At 31.5% G+C, this 23,327-nt stretch overlaps 1 protein-coding gene and 1 long non-coding RNA gene across 2 annotated transcripts in view; both read right to left on the bottom strand.

Annotated features, from left to right (window-relative positions):
* Positions 1 to 23,327, bottom strand: part of LOC139905351 (uncharacterized) — a 58,494-nt gene that overhangs the window by 1,940 nt on the left and 33,227 nt on the right. The window lies entirely within an intron of this gene.
* On the bottom strand, positions 1,824 to 3,189 carry LOC121117104 (zinc transporter ZIP1-like). The gene is given in 3 exon segments (XM_040711401.2): positions 1,824 to 1,931; positions 2,535 to 2,738; positions 2,740 to 3,189. Coding segments are annotated over 3 exon segments (762 nt in total).

Below are 23,327 nucleotides of genomic sequence, written 5' to 3'. Positions count from 1 at the left end.
GTAAACTTATTTGATTTAATAAGTTATTATTTTCCATTATCAATTTTTAATCTTGGATTTGTTTCTTTTCATTATCACATTGTAATTTTTGAAGGTATTTTGTAGGTACGTTTGTGTAAAAGATATTATTCCCTATATTCAGGAGGTACATTAATCATTTTTTATGGGAATCCATAATTGTTTTTTTTTTAAGTTTTTTTCCAGTTTTTTTGTTATTTTATTATTCTGTTCACTTCCACATAATTTATTTACTTTGATTTCCAATGAACATTTTCATTAGTCAAAGTGCAATTGTCCTTCAACAAATTTTTAACTTTTCTCTAAGTCATTTATTCGTTCGTTACAATAATCAATTGTAATATTTTTGTAATGTATTTTTCTATAACGTTTGTACAACTCACATTTTGTATTTTTTTAATAAAAAATCCAGGTTAGAATTGTTTTTCTGAAGCATAAACAGCGATTCTGAATTTTTTCTGTTGGGGAACTGGGGTACCTGTCCATCCACATCGGAAGTATGGAGTCTGAAGGAATAAGTATTTTTGCACTCAATCATGAATTTTCAAATGAATTGGACGACTCAAGTTCAAATAGGATATTTCTTGATTGTATGGTATAAAATCTTCAAATCCAAGTCAAAACAATAATTTGACTAGAATTTCGAAGATAATTCGCGAATGGTTTTAGAATTAACTTTGTTTTCTGTTGTAATATAAATATGAAGTATGTGATCATGTTTCAATTCATCTCTTGATTTTGGAAACAAATTGAAGTTTTTATTAAGATATGCATAGACATACTCATTTTTTCTTGAAGATTGCATGGTAATTTCCCTTTTGAGAAAGCATCATCTTCAAAATTTGAATTATTAAAACACAGCTTCCTCACCTTAAAAAATTCTCCATTAATTAGAAGCGTAATTTTTTGCCCAAAAATCAGAAGCCAATTTAAGGATAAAAGAAATATTCCTATTATTTATTAGCGACTACAAAATATTTTATCTCTTAAAAACGGATGCTCTCAATCAATTAATTTTTTTTTTCCCGTATGAATAGATAAATATTCAAGCTGTGTTAGGTTTGTTTTTTTAAATTACCCTGTCAACTGAAAGGGTGATTTTATGTACCAAACTACCACAGAAATCTGCAGTTCATAACATCTTCTAATGATAAAGGCATAATGTTGTACGTTATTATTATCATAAGTACTAACATACATAATTATTTTACCTACTCAGTTTATATATAACGGATGCACGTATATGAATACTCATATATAAATGTTGATGAAAAAAGGTACTTTCTTTTTGGAAAATCATTATTTCATTATTTTGTAAAGACACACACATTCCTAAAATATATATTTTTGTATATAATAATAAAGTTATATAAAAATGTTATGTACATATGTAATACAAAATAAATATTATATGTATGTATAAAAAGTTAAAGGATATCTAAATAATAATATTTTATATATATAAAACTTGATGCTATTAGAAAAGCTAAAAACTCTATGAATATAAATTGAATTGTAATGAGTGAAGAAGTTTGTTGTTTCTGAATGGATTCTTCTTACTTTGACATTTAAACTGTTTTGAGTACACCGTTTTCACATGTAAAATTAAGGCATTTCAAATAATCCAGATCCAAAAGTTGACCTATTTATTATTATTTTTTTCTTTTTCTTTTAATTATCAATATCTGATTTTTTTTTCTGAATAGCTATGCATTTAATAAAAGACAAATAATATTCATAATTTATTTTTGAAGTTTCTTCCAAGACAATTAATATTTAAAATTTTATTCTAAAATATTTAAATTTCAGTGACAACAATGTCCTCCGCCTTCACTTTCATCATTTCCTCTCATGAACATTACAATGGAAGAAAGGAGGATCATGAATAAGAATCCCACCAGAATACTTACCACCTAGATATAAAATATAATATAATTTATAGAAGACCAAAAATGTATATACTATTTTATTGTATTTATTTAATTCATTAGCAAAAGGCAAATAAAAGGATTAACTGTCTAATCTGTCTATGGAAGCTATGATTACATCAAGAGTGTATTGTTGCTACATAAAATTGGATTTTCAGTAAGGTTTCTTCAAAGGGACCTTGCCAAAAGCATATATATGGATAAACAAAATTTTTGTATAGAAAACTTTTATCAAAGTTAGCAGAGTTTAAAAACAAAAAAACAGAGAAAATGATTTCCATATAAATCGTACAATACTTTAAGGTATAGCATTCTATGAAAGTCCATAGATCTTTCTAACGTAGGCTGAACTTAAGATAACCTTGAATGTTAGTACCATATATTAGGAGGAAAACTCTTGATTTCAATAAAGAATATTGCGACATGAACTCAAACTAAACGGGTAGATTTTCATGTGAATTTGAGAAATCTTTCAATGATTTAAACTTAAATATACGAAGGTCATTCTAGAAAATTAGTGACCCGTTGTCTAATAAACTATGAGACATGTATTAATTAAATATAATATGTATTTTGGTATCATGTCACCTGTATCAATCCATGTTTCTGTTTTGCTCGTTCTTTTTCTAATACTTCAAAGAAAACAACATAGAGAAGGGTTCCTGCTGTCAATCCATTGAGAACCGTAATAGCAACTGTTTGTTCAGTTGATTCTTGATCATTGCATTTGTAACAAAAAATTCCAATGATGATTCCAAGTGGGGAAATACTAGAGAATATACAAATCAAAAGACACTACCATATTGCGACTTAATCCAGAAACAACAAACTGCATTCCAATCACGAATGCTATCACAAATTTATGAGAAGCTATGGCAAACAATAGATACCACACATGGTGTGAAGTTAAAACCAAACCAATAGCCATTCCTTCGAATACAGAATGCAATCCAAGAGCTACAATAATGATAAAAGCTCTAAGTCCTGCTTTGAAATGACTAGATGAAGATAGAACTTCTTTAACAACGAACTCATGATTATGTCCTCCAGATAATGTTGACTCTCCATCCAAATGGCGTCCGGGTTTGCTCCATCTATGACTCAATAAATGTACAATTTCTTCGACAAAATAAATAAGTAAAAATCCAGCTAATGTTAAGATTTCAATCAGTGGAAAACCCGTGTCTGTCATGATTCCTTTTCCAACGGCTTCATTCATATGTTCGTTAGCTTCTGGTATCATGTGAGTGAGGCATGTTGTCAGGAGGACACCTGCTCAAGCATACAATGATAGTTATGATCAGTTCGAAAGCGTTTTTCTTTTTATCGTCATTTTTTATTTTTTAATGTATGAGTTTAGTCCAAGGGGAATTAGACCAAAAAATTATAGCAAAACCTCCGAGAATAATAACAGAGACAATTTTTGCAATGAGAATTTGATCCATTTTGAACTTTTAATAATGAATATGCAAAAACAAAATATCAATCAACAACTTCTAATTCCGTAATATTGACTGATGAAGAGAACAATTTCTGATTGAGGCTTCCTTCTTTCTCAAAATGAAAAATGTAATAATCAAAGCAAGGTTTAAAACTATTTATATTCACTTTTCAGTCTCAAAAGATTTTTTTATCACAACCGAATCATGATAAAGAGATGCAAACATTTTATGTATTTACTAGTGATGGGATTCGGTCTGAAAGCCTAGACCGGTCTCAGATCGTTAATTTTTTAGTTTCGCTGAACTAATTCGGTCCATCTATTTTATTGTTCAATGACGTCATACGAAGTTTAAACAGAGATTGCATGGATTAACTTTGATCCTGTCGTCTGTTATATATACAGTATTTGTTCTAGAACATATCGCTTACTTTTTAGATTTATTGAAAAACCCAATGACGGTTGATTTAAAAATAAAATAAATTGTCTCTCATATTATATGAGACCTAAATACCAGTCCAATATCTGAGACTGTGGTCTTGACCAAAAAATTGGTCCAAATAGGTCTAGAAGAAATCACTTAAGACCGAATCGAATTAAAAAATTCGGTGCTGATCGATTCTAAACACTACTCCCATTCTTTGGTGCTACATTGAAAGAGAAGGCCAATGATACGCCGGGTAAGCGCAGATGGGCGATATTTTAAGGCAAGTTTTCAGACATTACAGAATATGTTGTGTAACTACTAATATATTACTTTTTATTTTATTTAGTTCTATTTACATACATAATTTTCAATCCGTCATCTTCATCTGTTTCAGCACTTTACAAATTATTTTGCAAGGGTTCCTTTTTCTGTCAAGTTGTTTAATCACAAATGGTTCAAAAATTATGCTCAAAAGGAGGTTATTTTTTTCTTTTTCTTTTTAATTATCAATTTAATATTTTATTTTGTGAAGAGCTCTGTACTTAATAAAAACAAATAATATTCATAATTTATTTTTTGAAGTTTCTTCCAAGACAATTAATATTTAAAATTTTATTCTAAAATATTTAAATTTCTGTGAATAGCTCTTGGATTTTGTTTCTAAAAATATCTAGGAACTAAGCCCTCACACAAAATATAATCCTGCGGACGCCCCTTCGCTATATGTACATTGAATATGAGGCAACTTTTACATTTTTTAATTCCTCTTAATCTTGATTTGTGTTCAAGAATGTTTTTATCTTGATGCACCACACTTTTCTATAATTGAAATCCTTCTTTAAATTAAATTTATTATTATGTATTATTTAGATAAAATATATGACCCATGCTTCGAAATACTCAATTTACAATAATGCACACGGTAGTACTTACAATGTGAGATTATGTTTTTTTTTTCAAAAATCCATAGTCCAACATTTTTGCGTAATTTTTTTTTTCCAAACCAAAAAAAATTTGCTAGCAAAAAGAAAAAGTATTTTCTTTGGGAGGGGCTATTTATTAATATACAAATTCTTGTTGTTGTTTTGATTGATCCATTGCACGGACTCTTTGACTTCTAAAACCCTATGTTTATCATACTGTTGCAATATTGAGAAAAAGTATCCCAGCTTGGTTTTTATGTTATCGCCACACATATATTTTTTTTCTGGGGAGGAGGGGCTTGGTTTAGAATTTTTTTTAAAACAAATACAGTACTTATTAAATACTTACTTACTAAATCTCGTTTTGTCTGTCTTATCACTAAGGAATATATCAGGAGCATAGATCTTCCTGAAACATGGGAGAGGAGGATTATCCGTTCTGTGAAAGGTACCAATGATGTTCAGAAATTCACCTCAAAATTTCAGATATCGACAATTGGATTTTTTTTTTTTTCTATATCGTAAAGACTTTGAAAAATAGAAAACGACTTCAAACACACTTTAGCTTTTGTGCTATTTGGTATTCCTTCTAACAGAAAGTAGAGTTTAGATGAAGAAAAAAATCAATTAGTGTATCTTGTCAGTAATTGTAAGGCTTTTATTGCTCAACAGCTCACCGAAGACAGAAGAATTAACCGAAGAAATCTAAGGACTATTTAAGCATTGGTTGCAGCTAGATACACTGCTTTATCCCTGAGAATTCCCCAATGGCATGGCTCATTATGGAATTATACCACAGAATTAATTAGATATTTTCCATGGATATCACTTTAGTATGAATGTACTCTTTAAGTTCACTGAAGTGCTTACGCACTCATTTAGAATATTTTGAGGACCTTTTCACAAAACATTTCTTTTTTTTTAAATAATTTCAAGTATTTTCTTCTTATTCAAGAAAAAAACAAAAAAAACACCGTAATGAAATAAGATAAAAGAGAAGGTATTGATAAAATAGGAACGGTTTCATGAAAGTAAAACTTATTCAGTGACGCCTATATTTTGAAAAAATATCAAGAAAAAGGTACATAATCATGGCCCAAGTGTAAACCCCACACTAAAGTCTGTTCAAAATTATATAGATTAATTCATGATTTATTGTTAAAGACAGGTTAAAATATTGGTGATACAAAAGTGAAAATGTTTTTGTCTGCTATAGTGTTGACTCATGGTGGTCGTCAGGAACGCGATATATATTTTGAGCCTATGTCGAAGCAAAAATAATTTTTGTGAATAACTTTTAACTATTTCAAAAACATTGTTGTTTAAAATATAAATTGAAAAAAAGTAAGGGGTCATATCACCTATGTGCCTAGTGGTTGAGTGGACACTGTACAATAACTTGTATCTTGATTCATCTTGGCCGGAACTTGAAATTATTTTTTCTAATGTACTAAACTATACTTTTGCATCCAACAAGTAGGTTTAAAATTGAATTTGATTTTACCGACCACCTGTTCCTCATCATCACTGTCCTAATGCACTTCATCTTTCTAAACTATGCAATTTTAGTAATAGTTAAATGTAACTACAAATTATTTCTTATCTTTGATACTAAAATAATATTCAAACAAGTAATCAAATAAACTTAAAATATATAATTTAAAATTAGCGACCACCCATACATTATAAAATAAATAAATGCAATTCTACTCTACAATTATATGCTAAATAAATAAGTTTCAATAATATAAAAACATTTAAAAGGACCATTAAAAATTAATTAAAATTTATAATTATGAGTCAAGAGCATCTAATTCAAAAATGCTTGGAAATTTACGACAAAATTTTAAAACATCAATATTTCCTTCCATTTAAAGGTCAGAGGGCACTGATTAACGTAGTACTTGTATTTTTATGAAATGTTTGAAAATAAATTCTTGAACTTATTATTTATTATTATTATTTAGGAGCTTGAACGTAATTATTCCCATTAAGTTCCAGCGAAGAATCATAATTAAATTTCCATCGATTGGAGAAATCAGTAATGTATTTGTTTTTCTCTGATGTGACGGTGGTAATAGTCTTATAACAATATCGTTCGAACTTAAGTAAATCACACTGATTTGAACATTTAACTTGTTTTATTTATTTGAGTTGTTTCAATGTTATTGTTTTTTTTTTGTTAAGTACAATAGGTAACCGTATTTGATTATGTGAACCATCGTATTTACTATTCTTTATTATAGGATTTTTAGGTGTTTTAGAAGAAAATAAAATTTTGAATATAATGCTCGAAAGAAATCTTTTATACAAACGTAAATTTTCTTTTAGTACATCTAGATATTTAACTAAAGACCTACGGATTCTAAATTATTTAAAAAAAAAAAAATTTCCTTTTTTATTTTTAATTAAAACCGTTTAATCAGGGGCGCCTGTCCAAAATGTTGGATTTATAAAATTAAATATATTCTTTTATTTATTTTAGGAGGTTATACAATAGGTTACCGTATTTGATTATGGGTATTTATTAATCTTTATTATTTGATTTTAGGCGTTTTCGAAGAAAAAAAATTGAATATAATTTAAATTTTATACTAACGTTTTTTCTTTCATGTCTTTAATTATTTTTGATAAAATATTGAAGAATAAAAAAATTAAATTATTTAGAATTAAATTTAAAAATTAAATTTTTGAAAAAATTTCAAAACTTTTTATTTTTAATTAAAAACTGTTTTAAATTTTTAATCATTTTTTTAACACGGCCCCTTTGGTAATTATAATTAAATAAAATTAATATTGTGAAATACCAAAATGTTAGATTTGCCCGAAAATTAAATATATTGTAAGAGCCCCTTAATCAGTGGCGTCTATCCAATTATTTATTCAATACTTTTCTTCTTTTTAGGAGGAGGGGGCGCCAATGGAAGGTTTTTGTAATTTTTTGATAAAATATTGAAAAATTAAAATTGTTTGAAAAAAATTCCCAAAATTTATAGGTATTAATTTTTTTTTTATTTTTTTAAATTAGTTTGATTTTAAGCATTATTTTTTAGCAAAAATTAAAAATTCATAGTTATTCATAGAAAATTAAATATGATGGAAGACAAATATAAAAAATCCACAGTTATTCACAGAAAATTAAATTTTATGGAAAATAATTGCTATTTAAAAGCAAAAATTCGGCGATTGCAAAGAGAATGAACATAAACAAAGGATTTGTGACGGTGGCGACAAGGGAGCTCCAAGAGATTGCGTCCGATTATTCTATTTCACTTCATGCAAAACGATGTCAATACCTAGTTAATATGCCAAAAACTGAAAAATGTGTAGATTAGTCCCACTAACCTCTTCAGGGGCGTCTCTACGATTATATATATATAAATTCTTTGTGGGGGGTAGTTCTTTGTTTTTAGAATTTCTTTTTACAACTTAAAATTAAACTTTTCTAGAAAATAATTAAGAAAATTTGTATAGCTATTCAAAAACGAATACATTTTGAAATTTTTTTTAAATTCATAGCTATTCACAGAAAATTAAATATTTCAGAAAAAAAAAAGCAAAAAATCATTTTTTTTTAGTCCGGGGGCTGGAGGCACTACAGTCCCTCCAGCCTTTTCCCTTTGGACGCTTCTGTTAAAAGGTTATGTATTTTGCTACATCTGTTTAATAGGTACATATGGCTTGTTATTTACATTGATAACTGAAGAATATTAATACTCTGTAAATTACAGATATTTGATGTTTTGTGAGATATGTTATGATTTAGATTCCATACAATCTTACAAGTGCCATGATAAGATAAGTTAAGACTATTTTATCATTATTCAAATACATAAAGGTTATTTAGATTTCCTACCTCAATCTCATTTAAGACATACATAGATAACAGATATTTCATAAAAAAAAAAGATCTAAGTGGTATAAGAAATGTGTATTGATAAATCAAATCTATAATATATTTAATTGATACGAAATGCAATTGATGAATTAAATAGCAAATAATAACTTAAGCAACTTTAAAATTAGCATACCTTATTTAATTATCTGAAATAAAATGAGGTGTTGCTGCAAGTAAGTACTGAAACATAACATTTATGGACATAAAATTTTATTATTATTGTTTTGTCCTGAAAAATAATTTTATCAAGTGTAAAATATATTCCTATAAGTAACATATTAATTTCAACTTTTCGGATTTTTTTTTTTTTCAGGGATTTTTAAAATCAAAACTCCACAGCCGCTCACAAAAAATAAATTATTTGGAAAAAATTATTAAATATTGAATTAGTTCTAAAAGAATTTCAAAAATCCAAAACTATTCAAAAATTATTTTTTTCAAAAAAATGGCTAAAAATCCAAAGCTATAGTTTTAAGGATCCAGGTGTACCCCCAAGTACACCGCACAACCCGAGGGATTGGAACTATTTTTGTTGTGTTAGAGGTTTGTTTTAGCGTATTGGCGGTGGTTTTTGACAATTCCACAATTCTCCCGGGTCAATCCAAGGGCGGAGGGTGTTTAACCATATTTTAAAAGGCCCAAAGCTATGTATTCCCTCCCCCTCCTTACCTATCCTATCGATTCATTTCTTAGATTAAATTACGAAAAAATTGTATTGCAAAAGTATTATTCACCCTGCCCCTTAATTGTTCCCCTGTTTAATCACAATAGAATACTAAACAAAATGAGAGGGAAAATATTAAAAATTTGACTTGATTAAATAATAATTCTAACATATAAATATATAAACTTTTTTTTATCTCGAGGAGGATTTTGTCCTGCAGAATTTCATTTGATTTGCAAGAATCCTACCATTACCTATATTCTTCAATTAAATTGGAAAATTATAGTGGGGTATGTATTCTTATTTATATATAGAATCGGTGCGTGATTTCTATATGCATCTTAATATTATCAATATAATAGTTGAAAATAATATGATCAGTCAGTAAATTGAAAATTAACGTGGTCAACCTGACGATATAAGGAATGAGAGTGATGCTTCTTGTTCAAGCATTTGGAAAGAAGTCATATTATCAGATATCAAAATATGGATTATTTTTTATGAACAGCCGTGGATTATTTTCAAAAAATTGAACATTTGAAATTTAATGTTTGAATTTTTTTTCCAAAAAATTGAATTAGGGGAATTTTTTTGGAAAAGCTGTGGATTTGTTAAGTTTTTTTCGAAAAAACTTAATATATGATTTCTTTTTAAATAAATAAGAACTCGTAATTTAAATTTTGAGTTTTTTTACTAACGAATAAAAATTTTGAATTTTTTCTTTGCTTTTTTTTTCCAAAAAATGTTAAATTTTGGATATTTTTCTCAAAAAAATTCTTAAAACCAAACTCCCCATAAAATATACATGTAATCTTGCGGACGCCCATGTATTAAATTTATAAATTCATTCTTAAAATAAATTTACAGCCCAGAAAAGAAAAATTAATTGAGTAATACTACTACTAAAGAACCTGCAACAATTTTACAAAATATTGAATTATATGAAATATTTTATTTCCAAATTTAAAACAGCAAGAACGTTGGGAAAAATACATAAGGAGTCGATTGAAAAACTTCATACTTCACCGAACATTATACGATACCTGCAGATGATATAATATTACAAGATTACTAAACAAACTATTTATGTATGTTGTCGAAACTAAGGAAGGTATTTTCTTTTGTTATCAATCTTCGATGAGAGCAATAATTTGATACTCCCTTTGATAGATTTTTTTCTTAATTAATGTAAATTTGATTTCAAAGAAAAAGGTTTTTATTATAAGGGTCGTTTGAAAAGTCAGTGCAAAGTCCGAGAGAGGGCGCTACTCGCACGCATCGAGGTTATGTTTAGTTAGTAGCATCTCTTGGATGAACACGCGCCCAATTTGAGATAGATAGTTCAATTTGAATCGAGATATCGTCTGGAAAGATTAAAACGACTATTTTTTAGATTCGTAAGGAATAATCCTCTTGACTATCTGGAAAAGGGTAAAACTATTACAGGTGCATATTATTCATCGTTATTGGACAGTTTGGAGGCCGAGCTACAAGAATAAGGTTTGCAATTGGCCCATAAAAAGTCATTTTCCATCGCAACAATACACCAGCTCACACCTCAGCAGTTGTGGTTGAAAAATATTAATGGAAATAGGATTCCAACTGGGGATGCCCACAGCACTAGCAATCTCACACACCTTCACTCTTCTCTTTATCACCATATCACGGATTTTATCAATGATTTCTGGAGTAGTAACCTCAACAGGGCGTACAGAACGTTCAGCGTCACTTGGGCCCATATGGCCACTCTGAAAATTTTGAAACCACTTATAAAATCGAAGGTGCAGAGTCTGCATAATGCTTACGAAGTTCCTTTTTAATCTCCTGAGGCGTTTTGTCTTTCATAAAGTAATTTTTAATCAATACAAGAAATTCTTTTTCGTCCATCTTTTTTTCTTTTTTTTTTTTGAAAATTTTTGAAAATCACTCCACTTTCTCGATTCAAACGAATACCATACAGAATGCACGCTAAATGTTGTTGTTTTTTTGTTGTTGTTTCCCCCTATCCCTTGTCTCCCGTCTCTCCTCTGTGTGCGCCAATACAATTATCTAAATTATAAGCAATTATCATTGTGATGACTTATGGTCTAGAATTTAAATTGTTGATTTTTTTATGATCCAATTTATTCATCAAATATATTACCGTTATAAAAATCATTTTCATCCTCAGAATCTGAAGAATATACATCTTCTTCTATCATTTTTTCGACTTTGCCCTCAATTCGAGACTTTGGAACATCACTGTATAATTTTTTTGGTTTCATTTTCGTGAAGACGAGGAAAATACTTTATACTTGAATAAGCCTTTCAATAGGACACGCACATAAAACAATTTAATTATGTTAATTATTATAGGATTTTAAATTTGAAAGTAATTATTCAATTTTTGAGTATTTAGCTACCACTGATAGTTTAATTAGTTTATTCACTTACTTGGAAGTATGGATTTATGACCATCAATTTTTTGACATCCTTGACTTCCAAACTTAACGTAAAACGAAACAAAAATAACATTATTTCTGAAGATAATCACAACTATCCAGTTAAACAGTTCATAGTAAGAATGCTTTTGACAACTCCGTTCCCAATAGCCCAAAAAGGATTTTTAAACACCCCTTTACAAACTCTAATCAGAAGCTGTTTTGATATCGATTGGCGACAGGTTTATCTCTTTACGAATTCCAAACACTCACTGGAAGAAGCTAGAAAATGTAGTTTCTGTAAAGACGAAGTGAAAACGTCCTCTCACCTCTTTGTGGGTTGCCCGGAGTTATCTAAACTACAGGGTTTTTAGGAAAGGGTCAGGAAAGCTAAAGAGTAACACTGAAGGAGAGGTGTACCGGGCCGTGCAAAATTATTTACCAATGATGTAAATATACTTTTAAGAGGTTTTGTGGCAACCAATCTGATTGTTTCGTATATTTACTGTTAAAATAAACAAAAATCCTTCCTCTGAGAGCGTAACAACTTCCACACGTGAGACCATGTCCAATCAGGAAACAAAGAGGATCGAAATTGCAGCCCTCCTCCGAGCGGGAGTGCCTCATAACAACATTAAGGAACAGGTTGGGCCCTCGTTGAAGACAATTTACAACGTTTCCAAGCGCTTGGAGGCTGGGGTTAATCTCACACATTCCCCTGGGGCTGGCAAGAAGCCCACTGTCTCAACAAGGCAAGTAAAGGCAGTGTTCAAGAGGACTCCCAACAGGTCCATTGCCGACATGGCCAGAAAGATGGGAACGTCGACATCAACTGTTTCAAGGGCATTGAAAAGGGCTGGAGGAAAGTCCCTGAGGCGTACTGAACGCCCTCTGCTAACTGAACGTCAGCAAGAAGTCAGACTTGAGCGTGCCAAGAAAATCTTGAATGATATCAAGAGCTCATCTGGACGTATCATCATTTTTTCAAATGAGAAAACTTTTACAGTCCATCCTGTTTTCAACAGGCAAAATGACCGTGTTGTGAGCTTTGGAGATGTGCAAGATAAGCACCACTATGTAGTAACAACAAAGCACCCTGCTTCGGTGATGATGTTGTGTCTCGTGGCCTCCAACGGGAAGGCCATGAAGCCGGTATGGTTCCCCACTGGCTACAGATTAACAGCGGAGGATTATGTGAAGATTCTGGCGTCCAAGGTCCTTCCGTGCATCTAATCCATAGTTGGCAACTCTCCTTGGGTTTTTCAACAAGATGGATCACCCGCCTACGCTTCCAAGAAAGCTCAGGAGTGGCTCAAGGGCAACATTAACTTTTGGCCCAAGGACTACTGGCCCCCTCAGAGCCAATAGCTGAACCCACTAGACTTCTCTATCTAGGCGCATGTGGAGACCAAGGGTCTGCAAAAACGACACTAGAACAAACTATTTCATTATTCTAAAAATGTATGAATAAATTTTTTCTCAAGTTATTCGAAATGTCATTATTGTCTGCGATATGTTCTGAACAAAAATCGGTAAATAATTCTAATAATTCTGCCCGACCCGGTATTTAGTTACCCTAAAAAGCCTTCCCTTCCTTGTTTTTTAAGTATTAATTGCATCTTGCCGTCCACAGGATTATTATTATTATTGTTTTTAAAAAAAAATCAAATATATTTCTTTTTTTTTTGTATATATACAATTTGTTATTGAATTTTTTTTCAAAAATCCACATCTATTCATAAACAAATTTCAAATATACAATTTGATATTTGAAAAATTTTCAAAATATTCTTCTTAAAATTTAGCCGTTTGTGATATTGCAAATTGGTATTTAATATTAAAAGCAATTAAAAAGTTTATTCAGTATATTTATGCCCTAATATTTTTTCATTTTTTTTTCTCTTTTTGTCCCACCTAGAGTTAGTCAACTTGCATTTCAGCTACTCCTTTACATTGAAAACTAATACTTCACTGAATACTTAACTAATTAAAAACATTTAATGCTTAAATTAACCCTAATGTAATTAAAGAGTTTAAAGATCCAAGCTAATTCCTTAGTTTCTGAAGATAATCATGCAATATGAAAAATTACTTCTAGGCTATATATTTAGAAAGTGTACTACAGATCAGTATTGAGTTAACTCGCCACTCAAAAGAGCACTAGTAGTTGACTAATAGTTATTCCACAAAATTGCTTGAGTAAATTGTAGAAACTTGATAGAAAATGGAGATGTGTCAACTAACTCAAATTCAAAATCGAGAAAAATAAATTTGTATGATATGGTTCTAAGACACTTTGCTGAAAGCCACTTTGCCGAACAGAAACTTAATTAATTACCAAAAATTCAGATCTTTCAGTTTTCATAAATTAATCATTGATTTATGTCATTAAAATGAGTATGTTTTAACAATTGGTTCAAATCGCTGTTAGAAACGTTGTAAATTATGACAATTTCCCAAAAATTAAAGAAATTAGATAAAGAAAAAAATGCATTAAGAATAATTCCTTCTGAAAGAAATTAAGTATTAACTAATAAAAAGAAAAGTAATCATAGTTTGTGGCAAAAATTAAAAATTTGTGATCGTCATGTTTTTAAACATTTCTTACATTCTCTGGAAGAGAAAAAAGGATAGCAGAAAGTATACTACTCAATTTCAAATCTCCGTTAGAATAATTAAGTTTTTTATGCCATGCAAGGATTGTGGTAAACTTTTTAATGACACTCGACATGTTTTGTGGATTGTCCAACTTTGTGTATTTTAAAGTCCCTGGTAAAGTTAAACATAAAAGAGTTAGAGTATGTTAATACTAATGTTGTCAAAGGTATTTTTTTGTTCGAGATTTCCAAAAGGAACAAAGGAGTGTCATCTGAAACTAAGGCTACAGATTTTGATTTACTAAACTTTAAAGCCTAAATAGAAAACAGAATAAAAAAATGTTACATTCTCAGGAGCTAAGAGTAATTGTTATAGCAGCAAGAAATGCGTCTATAACATTAAAAGTTCCGTCTCTAGGGAATAATTCGTCGACTTTGACTGGAAAAGAAATTAAGTAGCTTTCGTCAACTTCAAGACACCATTTAAAGGCTTTAAAAAGGATTTTAATACTATCTTAAATTTAAATTTGAGTTTTTAGTCTTTTAATATATTATTGTAGTTTGATTTTGAATGCCGTATTTTTTTACCTCCGATAGTATTGATTTTATCCGTTTTATATACGTATTTTTTGTAAATTTTAGTAACATTGCGATGTAATCCTATACCGAAGCTTTCATTTCAAGCTAAAATATTTATTTATGTATATATTTTACGTAACTACTTCGGGCTTTAAGTGTAAGAACGAAAAAAATAAAAGTAAAACTTTTTTATTTTTATTATAAAGTAACGTCAGTGGGAATCATAATTTTATAGTAATTAATTATAATAAAATATATTTATGAGAAGCAGTAGTACCCAATATTGTCTGGAGTAATAAGGCGCCGACTAACAGACAAACTTTGTCTTAAATATAGGTGATAAAGCCTCACTGTTACTCGACATTTTTCATGAACACGCACAATACTTCAATGTTATCTCCTCAAGAAGAAAAAAAAAAGAGCAATTACAAGTTGAGAAGAAAAATTAATATGAATTGATGAGCCCAGGAGTACTTTAGCGCCACCTGACTCAGCTTTCTCTGCATACGTATGTTGTTAAAAATTAGTCCTAGACGGATATTTAAGAGACATTGTACATAAACTAAACATGCATTATTATTTTTCTCTCGTTAGATGGCTCTTAAGTTGAATCCATTTTACAAGTTAAAGACTTTTTCACAACTATTAGCAAGATTTATCGCAGAAGAATAGATCTTTCATTCAATTAATTCAACCTATATTAACACATTGAATAATCAAATTGTATCTCATGGTCAAATCATAAAATGCCCTATTTTTTTTAATGGAACATCCCTTAAGATAGATTGAAGGAAAACAATTTAACTTTATCACTGTGGAATATCAGTGTGCGTTTCGCATAGGGGACCTCTGCACACAGTCGAATAAACACACTATTAGAATTGACCAGTTTCTAATAAAAAAAAGTGCGAGAGGTAAAACATATGGTGCACCTGAGTTAAGATATTTGTTAATATGAGGTGCCTTTTATATGAATTTGGAGGATAAAATGATTTACTTCTATAAAGAGATGAACATTCCATATTAATGCAGGGAAAATATTATAATTATATGTATTATTAATTTTTAAAACAATTTACTTTGCCTCTTGCTCAGCAACTCCTATGTTTTGTTCTAAAAAAGCTCTTATAGTTTGCCCCTTAATTAATTTATTAATACTAATTGAGCTCCAATAACTTTATCTTCTTATCAATTTATATTCATTTCATTCTTAATTTGCGAATCTCCTTTATAAATTACTAATTTACTATAGCCTTTATTTTTCAATATAGAATGTTGCCCTCACTGAGCTAGGGAGAATATTCACCGCAATATACAACTACAACATCATCAACAGTCACTCTATTATAGTAGTATCTCTGACTTCAACACAAAATATACTGTATAGTCATTTTTAATAGAAGAATATAAATATACTTAAGACGCAATTTTTTGTACTTATTGTAAATGATTTGATAAATGTAGGTGCCTAATATATCCATTAAATATGAGTGATTGTTTCTTATCGTCTCATCTTTTGAATTATAATCGAGTTTCATTTTTTATTCCTAAGTGTTTTTAATTTGATTACGAAATAAGAAAAATGTGTAATATATACCTACAGGTAATGAATTTTGTAAAATATCCTCCCTTTAAATTATTTTTAAATGAGTTTTCATTAAAATTTAAAAAAAATATTGTAAAAGTCATTAAAGCAAAAAAACTCACGCATAAATTAATTTTAAATTAAATTAGATGCAAGAAATTTTGAAAGAAAGGATATAAAGACAAATAGCACTCTGTAACTATTAAAAATATAGGTAGGGATTACTCTGATATAGATCATTATTGACAGCTTTATAATTGTTTGTTATCTCTTCAATAATTAACAGATGTTATAATGATAACAGCTTTGGGAAAATAAAAAACTTCAGATTCCCAACTAAGGCCTTAAGGTAACATTTTATACAACTCTAATGCTAAAAATTATATTCACATTCTTGATCAACTATATAAGGCCTACCGGTAACAGATACATGGTCCACTTTTGGGTCGTACCCCACTTCATGAGAAACATTTCTTTAAGACACTCCTGGTCATGCTAATTGTATTTTAAAGCTACAAAAAAAGTATGAACGTGGCTACATAGGACAAAAGTTATAGCTCCCTCGATATTCGTGCAGCGAATTATGTTAATATTAAATGACCAAATAAAAATTTATGAGGTTTCAATGACCATTAAAATAGTTCATACGTGTTATTTTTTTTAATGTTATACAAAAAATGTAATTTTATAAAATTTAATTAGTAATTTATTTTATAATATTACAGGAAAATAATTTAAAACATTATTATTTTGTACTTACATATTTATGCAATAAACAAATTTCAAATTGAATTTAAAGTCTATTTCTTCATTGTGACTCACCGGTTAAATGTCCAAAATAAAGCCTAAAGGCATAAAAATTTCAATGTCCTTTATATATATATATATATGTATACATTTTATTTTGTTATTTTTCTTCTGTTTATTAATAATTTTGAGTTTCTAAAATGTGATAATTTTGAGCAAATTGTTTCTAGCTTTTTGGCAAATGTTTAGAGCTAAATTGACTATTTTATTATTTTTATGAAACCACTTACAACCGAAGAACATTTCTTCAAAACTTAAGTATATTAATTAAGGCGTTGCTAGCTTTCATTCTTTAAGGAGAGGGGGGGCTCATCCCCAAATATTATCTGCACTGTTATACAATTACTTTTTTTTTTTTTTACGGTTAAATATATTTATTCAAATTAAACAATACATTTATAAAACAATTGAAACATTATTATCATACTCGGATTGTTAAAAAATATAAAAGAAGAAACGACAACTGCATATTTAATTAATATTCGGTCAACGACACAAGGATAAAAATAAAAACCGCAAAATCCAGAGATCTGATAAATAAATAACATTATAAAGGAATGATTTCGACTAGTTCTGACAAATAATAATTATTAAACATTCTAAAACATTGTGTATTAGTATCTTCCATCGATGGAGAAGGAATTGGGGATTATGATTGTCTTAGGATCATAATCATGGATCCACGAAGGGAGCAATTGGTTCTTGTGCTTCACTGCATATATTATACATTGTATTTAGGAAATGAACCACTCAATCTTTTACCTATCCTTATATCGTGAGGATGTTACAATGAAGCAATCTGAGGGACTCAGTTTCACATGAAAATTTCTCTAAAATTCTTCCTCCAACATGATTTTTTTACATTGGTAGAATAAATGATAAGGGGTCTCAATTCTTTTTGACAAAAATAACAATTTCTCTCCTTCGGATCTTTCCGGGACTTGTTTATAAAAATACAAGACGTCCCCAGTCCGTACTTCAGCCATATTTGACGTGTGCCAGTGAATGGGTTCTTCAAAATGTCGTTTGGATCTGCAAGTTCCATGCCATCACTAATACCAACATAGCCTTTCAACCATTCGCCTTGTGATGTATAAAGGATTATTCTCTTCACGACCAATATTAAGAGTCGAAGCTTGCCTTATCATTTTGTTAGGAACGACTTCCAATGCAATGAATGCAGGGATCGTAGGACTGAGATAATTACTTTTGAGATCTCGTCCAGAGAACATCCACCGTGATCTATGGGATATAAAGAAGTTATTCCCATCTGATATATATTGGCCTGCAGAAGTAGTCCCTCCACTACAAAAGGAACTCACATCTACTGTTCAGTCGAGGAATATAATTAAATGCTTCGTTTGACTCTAGTAAAGGGAGGAAATTCTCAATGATAGAGCTCCATACTGAGCATAACTTTGTTTTGATTTTAAATGCCCAAAATTGACCGAAGCTTCTGATTCGTTTTAACCACAAGAGATTCAGTGCCTTCTACATACCTTCTATATGTGTAGAACCAAGACCCCAGCGAGTTGTTGGAACATTAATCCTCGACATGGATACTAAATATTCATTTAATGTATATATGCTCTCACAATCGACTTTGAAAAAGGCACGTAAATCAGCAGATGGAATGTTTTGGGAGGATATTTATATCCCAGGCCTTCAATTTTTCATATCTAGTAAGTGGGGTATTACTGAAAAATTGGAGCTTTTTCTGTATAGTAAATAATTCTTTTAAATTCATTTCTTCTCTCAGCATCGGTACTGCAGCTAGAAACATCAATACCTACAAGTAAGATAGACTTAACAAAACATAACTTGCAGTGATGACAGTTTTTCTATTGTTCCCGTTATACAGGGTTTGGGAGTAAAACGTGGACTGAATGACTGATTTTAGAAAAATATGAATAATTTTATTGTTTGATAAAAAAATTTGAAATTTTTTAAACAAAACTTTAAGACACGACCTTTGTGAACATATTCACTCAATATGGCCGCCTTCAGCAGCAATGACAGCCTCCACACGGTGGCAGAAAGCCTTGCAGGAGTTGATGATGAACTTCTCAGACAAGTCGTTCAACTCCTTCACAATGGCAGCCTTCAGGAGTACACATTTGGGTTAGATGTTTCGTTAGTCTCCTATCCAAAGTGCCCGACACCACAAAGTCCAACGAGCTCAAATCTGGCGAAGATGATGGCCACATGTCCTTGGGCATTGGAAAACCCCAAGTCCTCCTTCACAGCCCTCCTGATTGTCCTTTAGTCCACGACAAACTCGTTGGAGAGGCGATTCATGGATTCTGTGGGGTCCTTCTTGATCTTCTTTTTCAGGTACCCCAGAAACGCAAAATCCCTTTTCAAGTTGTGTTCCCTACTTCCTTCTTTCCTTGAGAGGTCTTTTCCATCATTTTTCATCTTGGCCACCTTGAAAATGAGGCTCCCGGAGCATGTTCATAATCTCTCCTACCTCAATTTTGGCATCCAGATGGTCTGAGATCCTCTGTCTTTTTGCTTCTTGCTCCCTCATGGTGTAAGATTTGAGAAATATCTATTATTGCTTACTTATGCAAATAGGACATGAGATTCGGAATATTCAGAAAAAAATCACAAAAGCACACTATTTTAATTACATAATTAGCATTTACTAACAGTTCACGTTTTGGTTCCGATCCCTGTATATAAGGTAAGATTGTTCGCATATAACTGAATGACTTTAGTCACATTTAGTCACTTTATGACACTTTAGTGAATTTTCATTTATTTTCAGACCTTCAAAGCTGAGTTTTTGATAATAATCTCGTTCAATCCATTCATTGCGATCAAAAAGAGGGATGGTGATAGCAAATCTCCTTGCCGAGCTCCACACTGAATGCAAAACTTAGAATGAGCACCGTCAATGCTCGATGATGAGTCCCTAAGGATGGCCGAGACCATGTTAACAAACCCGTCTGGCAGTTCGTACTTATATAGCTTTTTAACAATGTGCTTGTGTGAGACAGTATTGAATGCCTTTTTGAAATCGACAAAATTTTTTGACTTATTTGGATGATGAGCCCAGGGCCAGCCCGTGCGTATAGGCAATATAGGCAAATGATAAGGGCTCGCAACTCCTAGGGGTGCAGAAATTGTGGAGGAAAGAAAATCCACTGTTCTTTAAAGTGATTGGTTTTATTATGGTAGAGTAATTTTTCCCCCTTCAACTATTTTACTCGCACGCCTAGCTTGTTTTACTTCTTTATAAGTATATTTGAAGCACAAAATAATGCCACTGATTTAATACAGTTTTTCTTTAAGGCAGGACAGTTTTTGAAGAATTGAGCTATTGTTTCCCTTCACAGAGATTGAAGGCTTTGTTCTCGCTCGTATAATAGATGTAGTTTGACTCTGTATTTTAAGTATGTCTGTTTTGACCTCAATGGGTCCAACACAATTTTATTCATGTAGTTATTTGTTTGTTTAGAAACACTTGCAGTAATCGGATGTATGAAAACCGACCCCAGACGACCTCTTTTGATTCCTTCTTTCAATTTTGTAGTTGGATAAATGAAATAAATACCTTTGATAAAGGAATAATATTCTCCACTGGCATGAAGATATCCTTTAGTTACTTGTTTGCCAGCCAAATGTCCAGATGTGTTGGGTTGAAAGCCGTAAGAATGTCGTTTATTCTTTCCAACTTGAAGTCGCTCTTGATTCTTGATTACACTTGCACCAATTCTTCGCAAGTAAGTTCTTAACAACTCTCCTGATGGAATAAGCTTCCTCCAGGATATGATTTTGGGCTGGGTTTAGATTTTCCTCGGCACGCTCTAATGTATATTTTCTTCCAGGGATGGTAGTAGTGTAAATGCATCACATCACCTAGCAAGCTGAGGTAACGGCTGAGCTGGACTAAGTTGGGCAATGTCAAAACGTTCCAAACTATCTGGTAATGGTTCAGGTAAGTCCATTTAAATTAGGAAGCAGTTTCACATTCCCTAAACACGATGGGCGAACGTGTGAACATGACTATTTTAATAGACTATTAGCCAATGGGGAAAAAGTGAGAAGAAGTTGGCTAATGTACTCTATATAAGAGGATACCTTAAACTGCATCTCCTGTATACTTTTTCTAAAAAAGAGTACAAATTGCAAAAGGAAAAACTAAAGGATTGGAAAAATGCAGGTCACATGCTAAAGGTCCATGACGATAGCCAGGAGCATAATGCTAACATGACAAGCTGGAAGGATTTTGAGGTCCGTCTTGCAGAAGAACTCGCAGTTGACAAACAAAAGATGGAACTTGCAGAGGTAGAGAAAAGAAGGGGGCGTGACGTTTCATGTCGATTGGTGGCAATAATAGCGGTCAGAAACATGGCTTTAGGTGGTTCCAAATACATATTGAACAATCCAGGCAATGGGAATTTTCTAAAGAAGTTGAGCTATTGGCAAAAGTTGATCCTGTAATGAAACAGAGTGGCAGTAGGGTAGAAAGTTGAGATGGCAATCATGTAATTTACCTTGGCAAAAGAATCCAAAATGAACTGATTGAATCCATCAGTTCTAAAATAATTGAGATAATTGTCTACAAGGTCAAAAAGCCAATATTTTCTCAATCATTTTGGATTACACCCCTGATCTGAGTCATAAAAAACAGCTCTGTGTCATAGACCCGGTCATATAAAAAGAAGACGTACCATAAATTAAGGAGCTTTTCTTGGACTTTATTGTTGTAGAGAGTCGAAAGGAGAACATTTGTGGTCCCTAATCCTGAAAAAGCTAGACGAGCTGAACATCTCATTTAAGGATTGCAGAGGCCAGTCTTATGACAATGGGGCGAACATAAATGCAGGAAAAAAGGTGTTCAGGTAAAGTTGCTTCAGCTGAACTCAACAGCTTTTTTTATACCATGTGGTGCCCTCACATTAAGTGTGGTTGTAGTTGATGTTGCAAAAAGCTTGTGAGATGCCCTTAACTACTTTGCCCATTTGACAAAGTTATTCAAGCTCTTTTCAGCTTCCACCCATAGGTGGGACGTCCTTCTGAAACATATGAAAATCACTCTGAAATTATGGGCAGAGACCAGATGGGAAAGTTGAATGAAATGTATTGAGGCAGTAAGGTATCAAGCTGAGCAATTCAGGGAGGCTCTTCTGGAGGTGAGAAAAACAGCTGCAGATCTGCTGGTTAGAGTTAAAGCCTAGTCTTTGGCGGAAGAGTTTGTATCCTATAGAGTATATAAATAAACTGATGCAGTCACCCTCCATGCAGCTGAAGAAAACCAAACATTTCCTTACCAGCTGCAGAACAACTGTTTTTGCTGCTGCACAGATTTCTTTCAAACAGCTGTGCCAGGAGGTGAACGTGGACGCTAAACTCAAGCATAAGCGTTTGAGAACCCCCAAAAGGTACAGTAGCTCCAGATTAGCCTATACAAGATGCACTTCGAAAAATGGAAAGTGAATTTTTTAATGTGGTCGTGGATACTGCAATCACATCACTTGATGTGAGATTCAGAGCCTTGGAGAGGAAGAGAGGCCCTGCTAGAGAAGTGCCAACCCCTAAGTATGTCTCTTACCTATGACAGTCAACTAGACATTGATGGCATTGCATTAACCAAGGAAATTGAGTATTTCCCAACATTGCCATGAAACAACATGAAGAACATAAAAAACTTGGCCTCCTGCATGCAAACAAACTAACATAAATTTAACCAAACATGTGGGTTGTTTTACAAATCTTAGCCACCCTCCCCATCACAGTGGCTGCTGCTGATAGAAGCTTCTCAAGCTCAAGTTAATAAGAACAAACTTGAGATCAACAATGCATCAGGACTGTCTAAGTGGGTTCTCTATTATCAACATCAACAATGAGCTCTCATATCATGCCATTATTGATGACTTTGCTACCAAAAAGACACGGAGAGTAGGGTTGTAGTTGTGACGTGATACTCTGTATGTCGGTGTGTATTTTGTTCAGTGCATTTCCTAAGTTGTCACCATCATCAAAGATCCTTATAAAATCACATGCTTTTAGTTTCACCTTTTTTATATATTAT

Source organism: Lepeophtheirus salmonis, chromosome 5 (genome assembly GCF_016086655.4).
Source record: "Lepeophtheirus salmonis chromosome 5, UVic_Lsal_1.4, whole genome shotgun sequence".
Taxonomy (NCBI): domain Eukaryota; kingdom Metazoa; phylum Arthropoda; class Copepoda; order Siphonostomatoida; family Caligidae; genus Lepeophtheirus; species Lepeophtheirus salmonis.
This window is presented reverse-complemented; position numbering and strand designations above follow the sequence as displayed.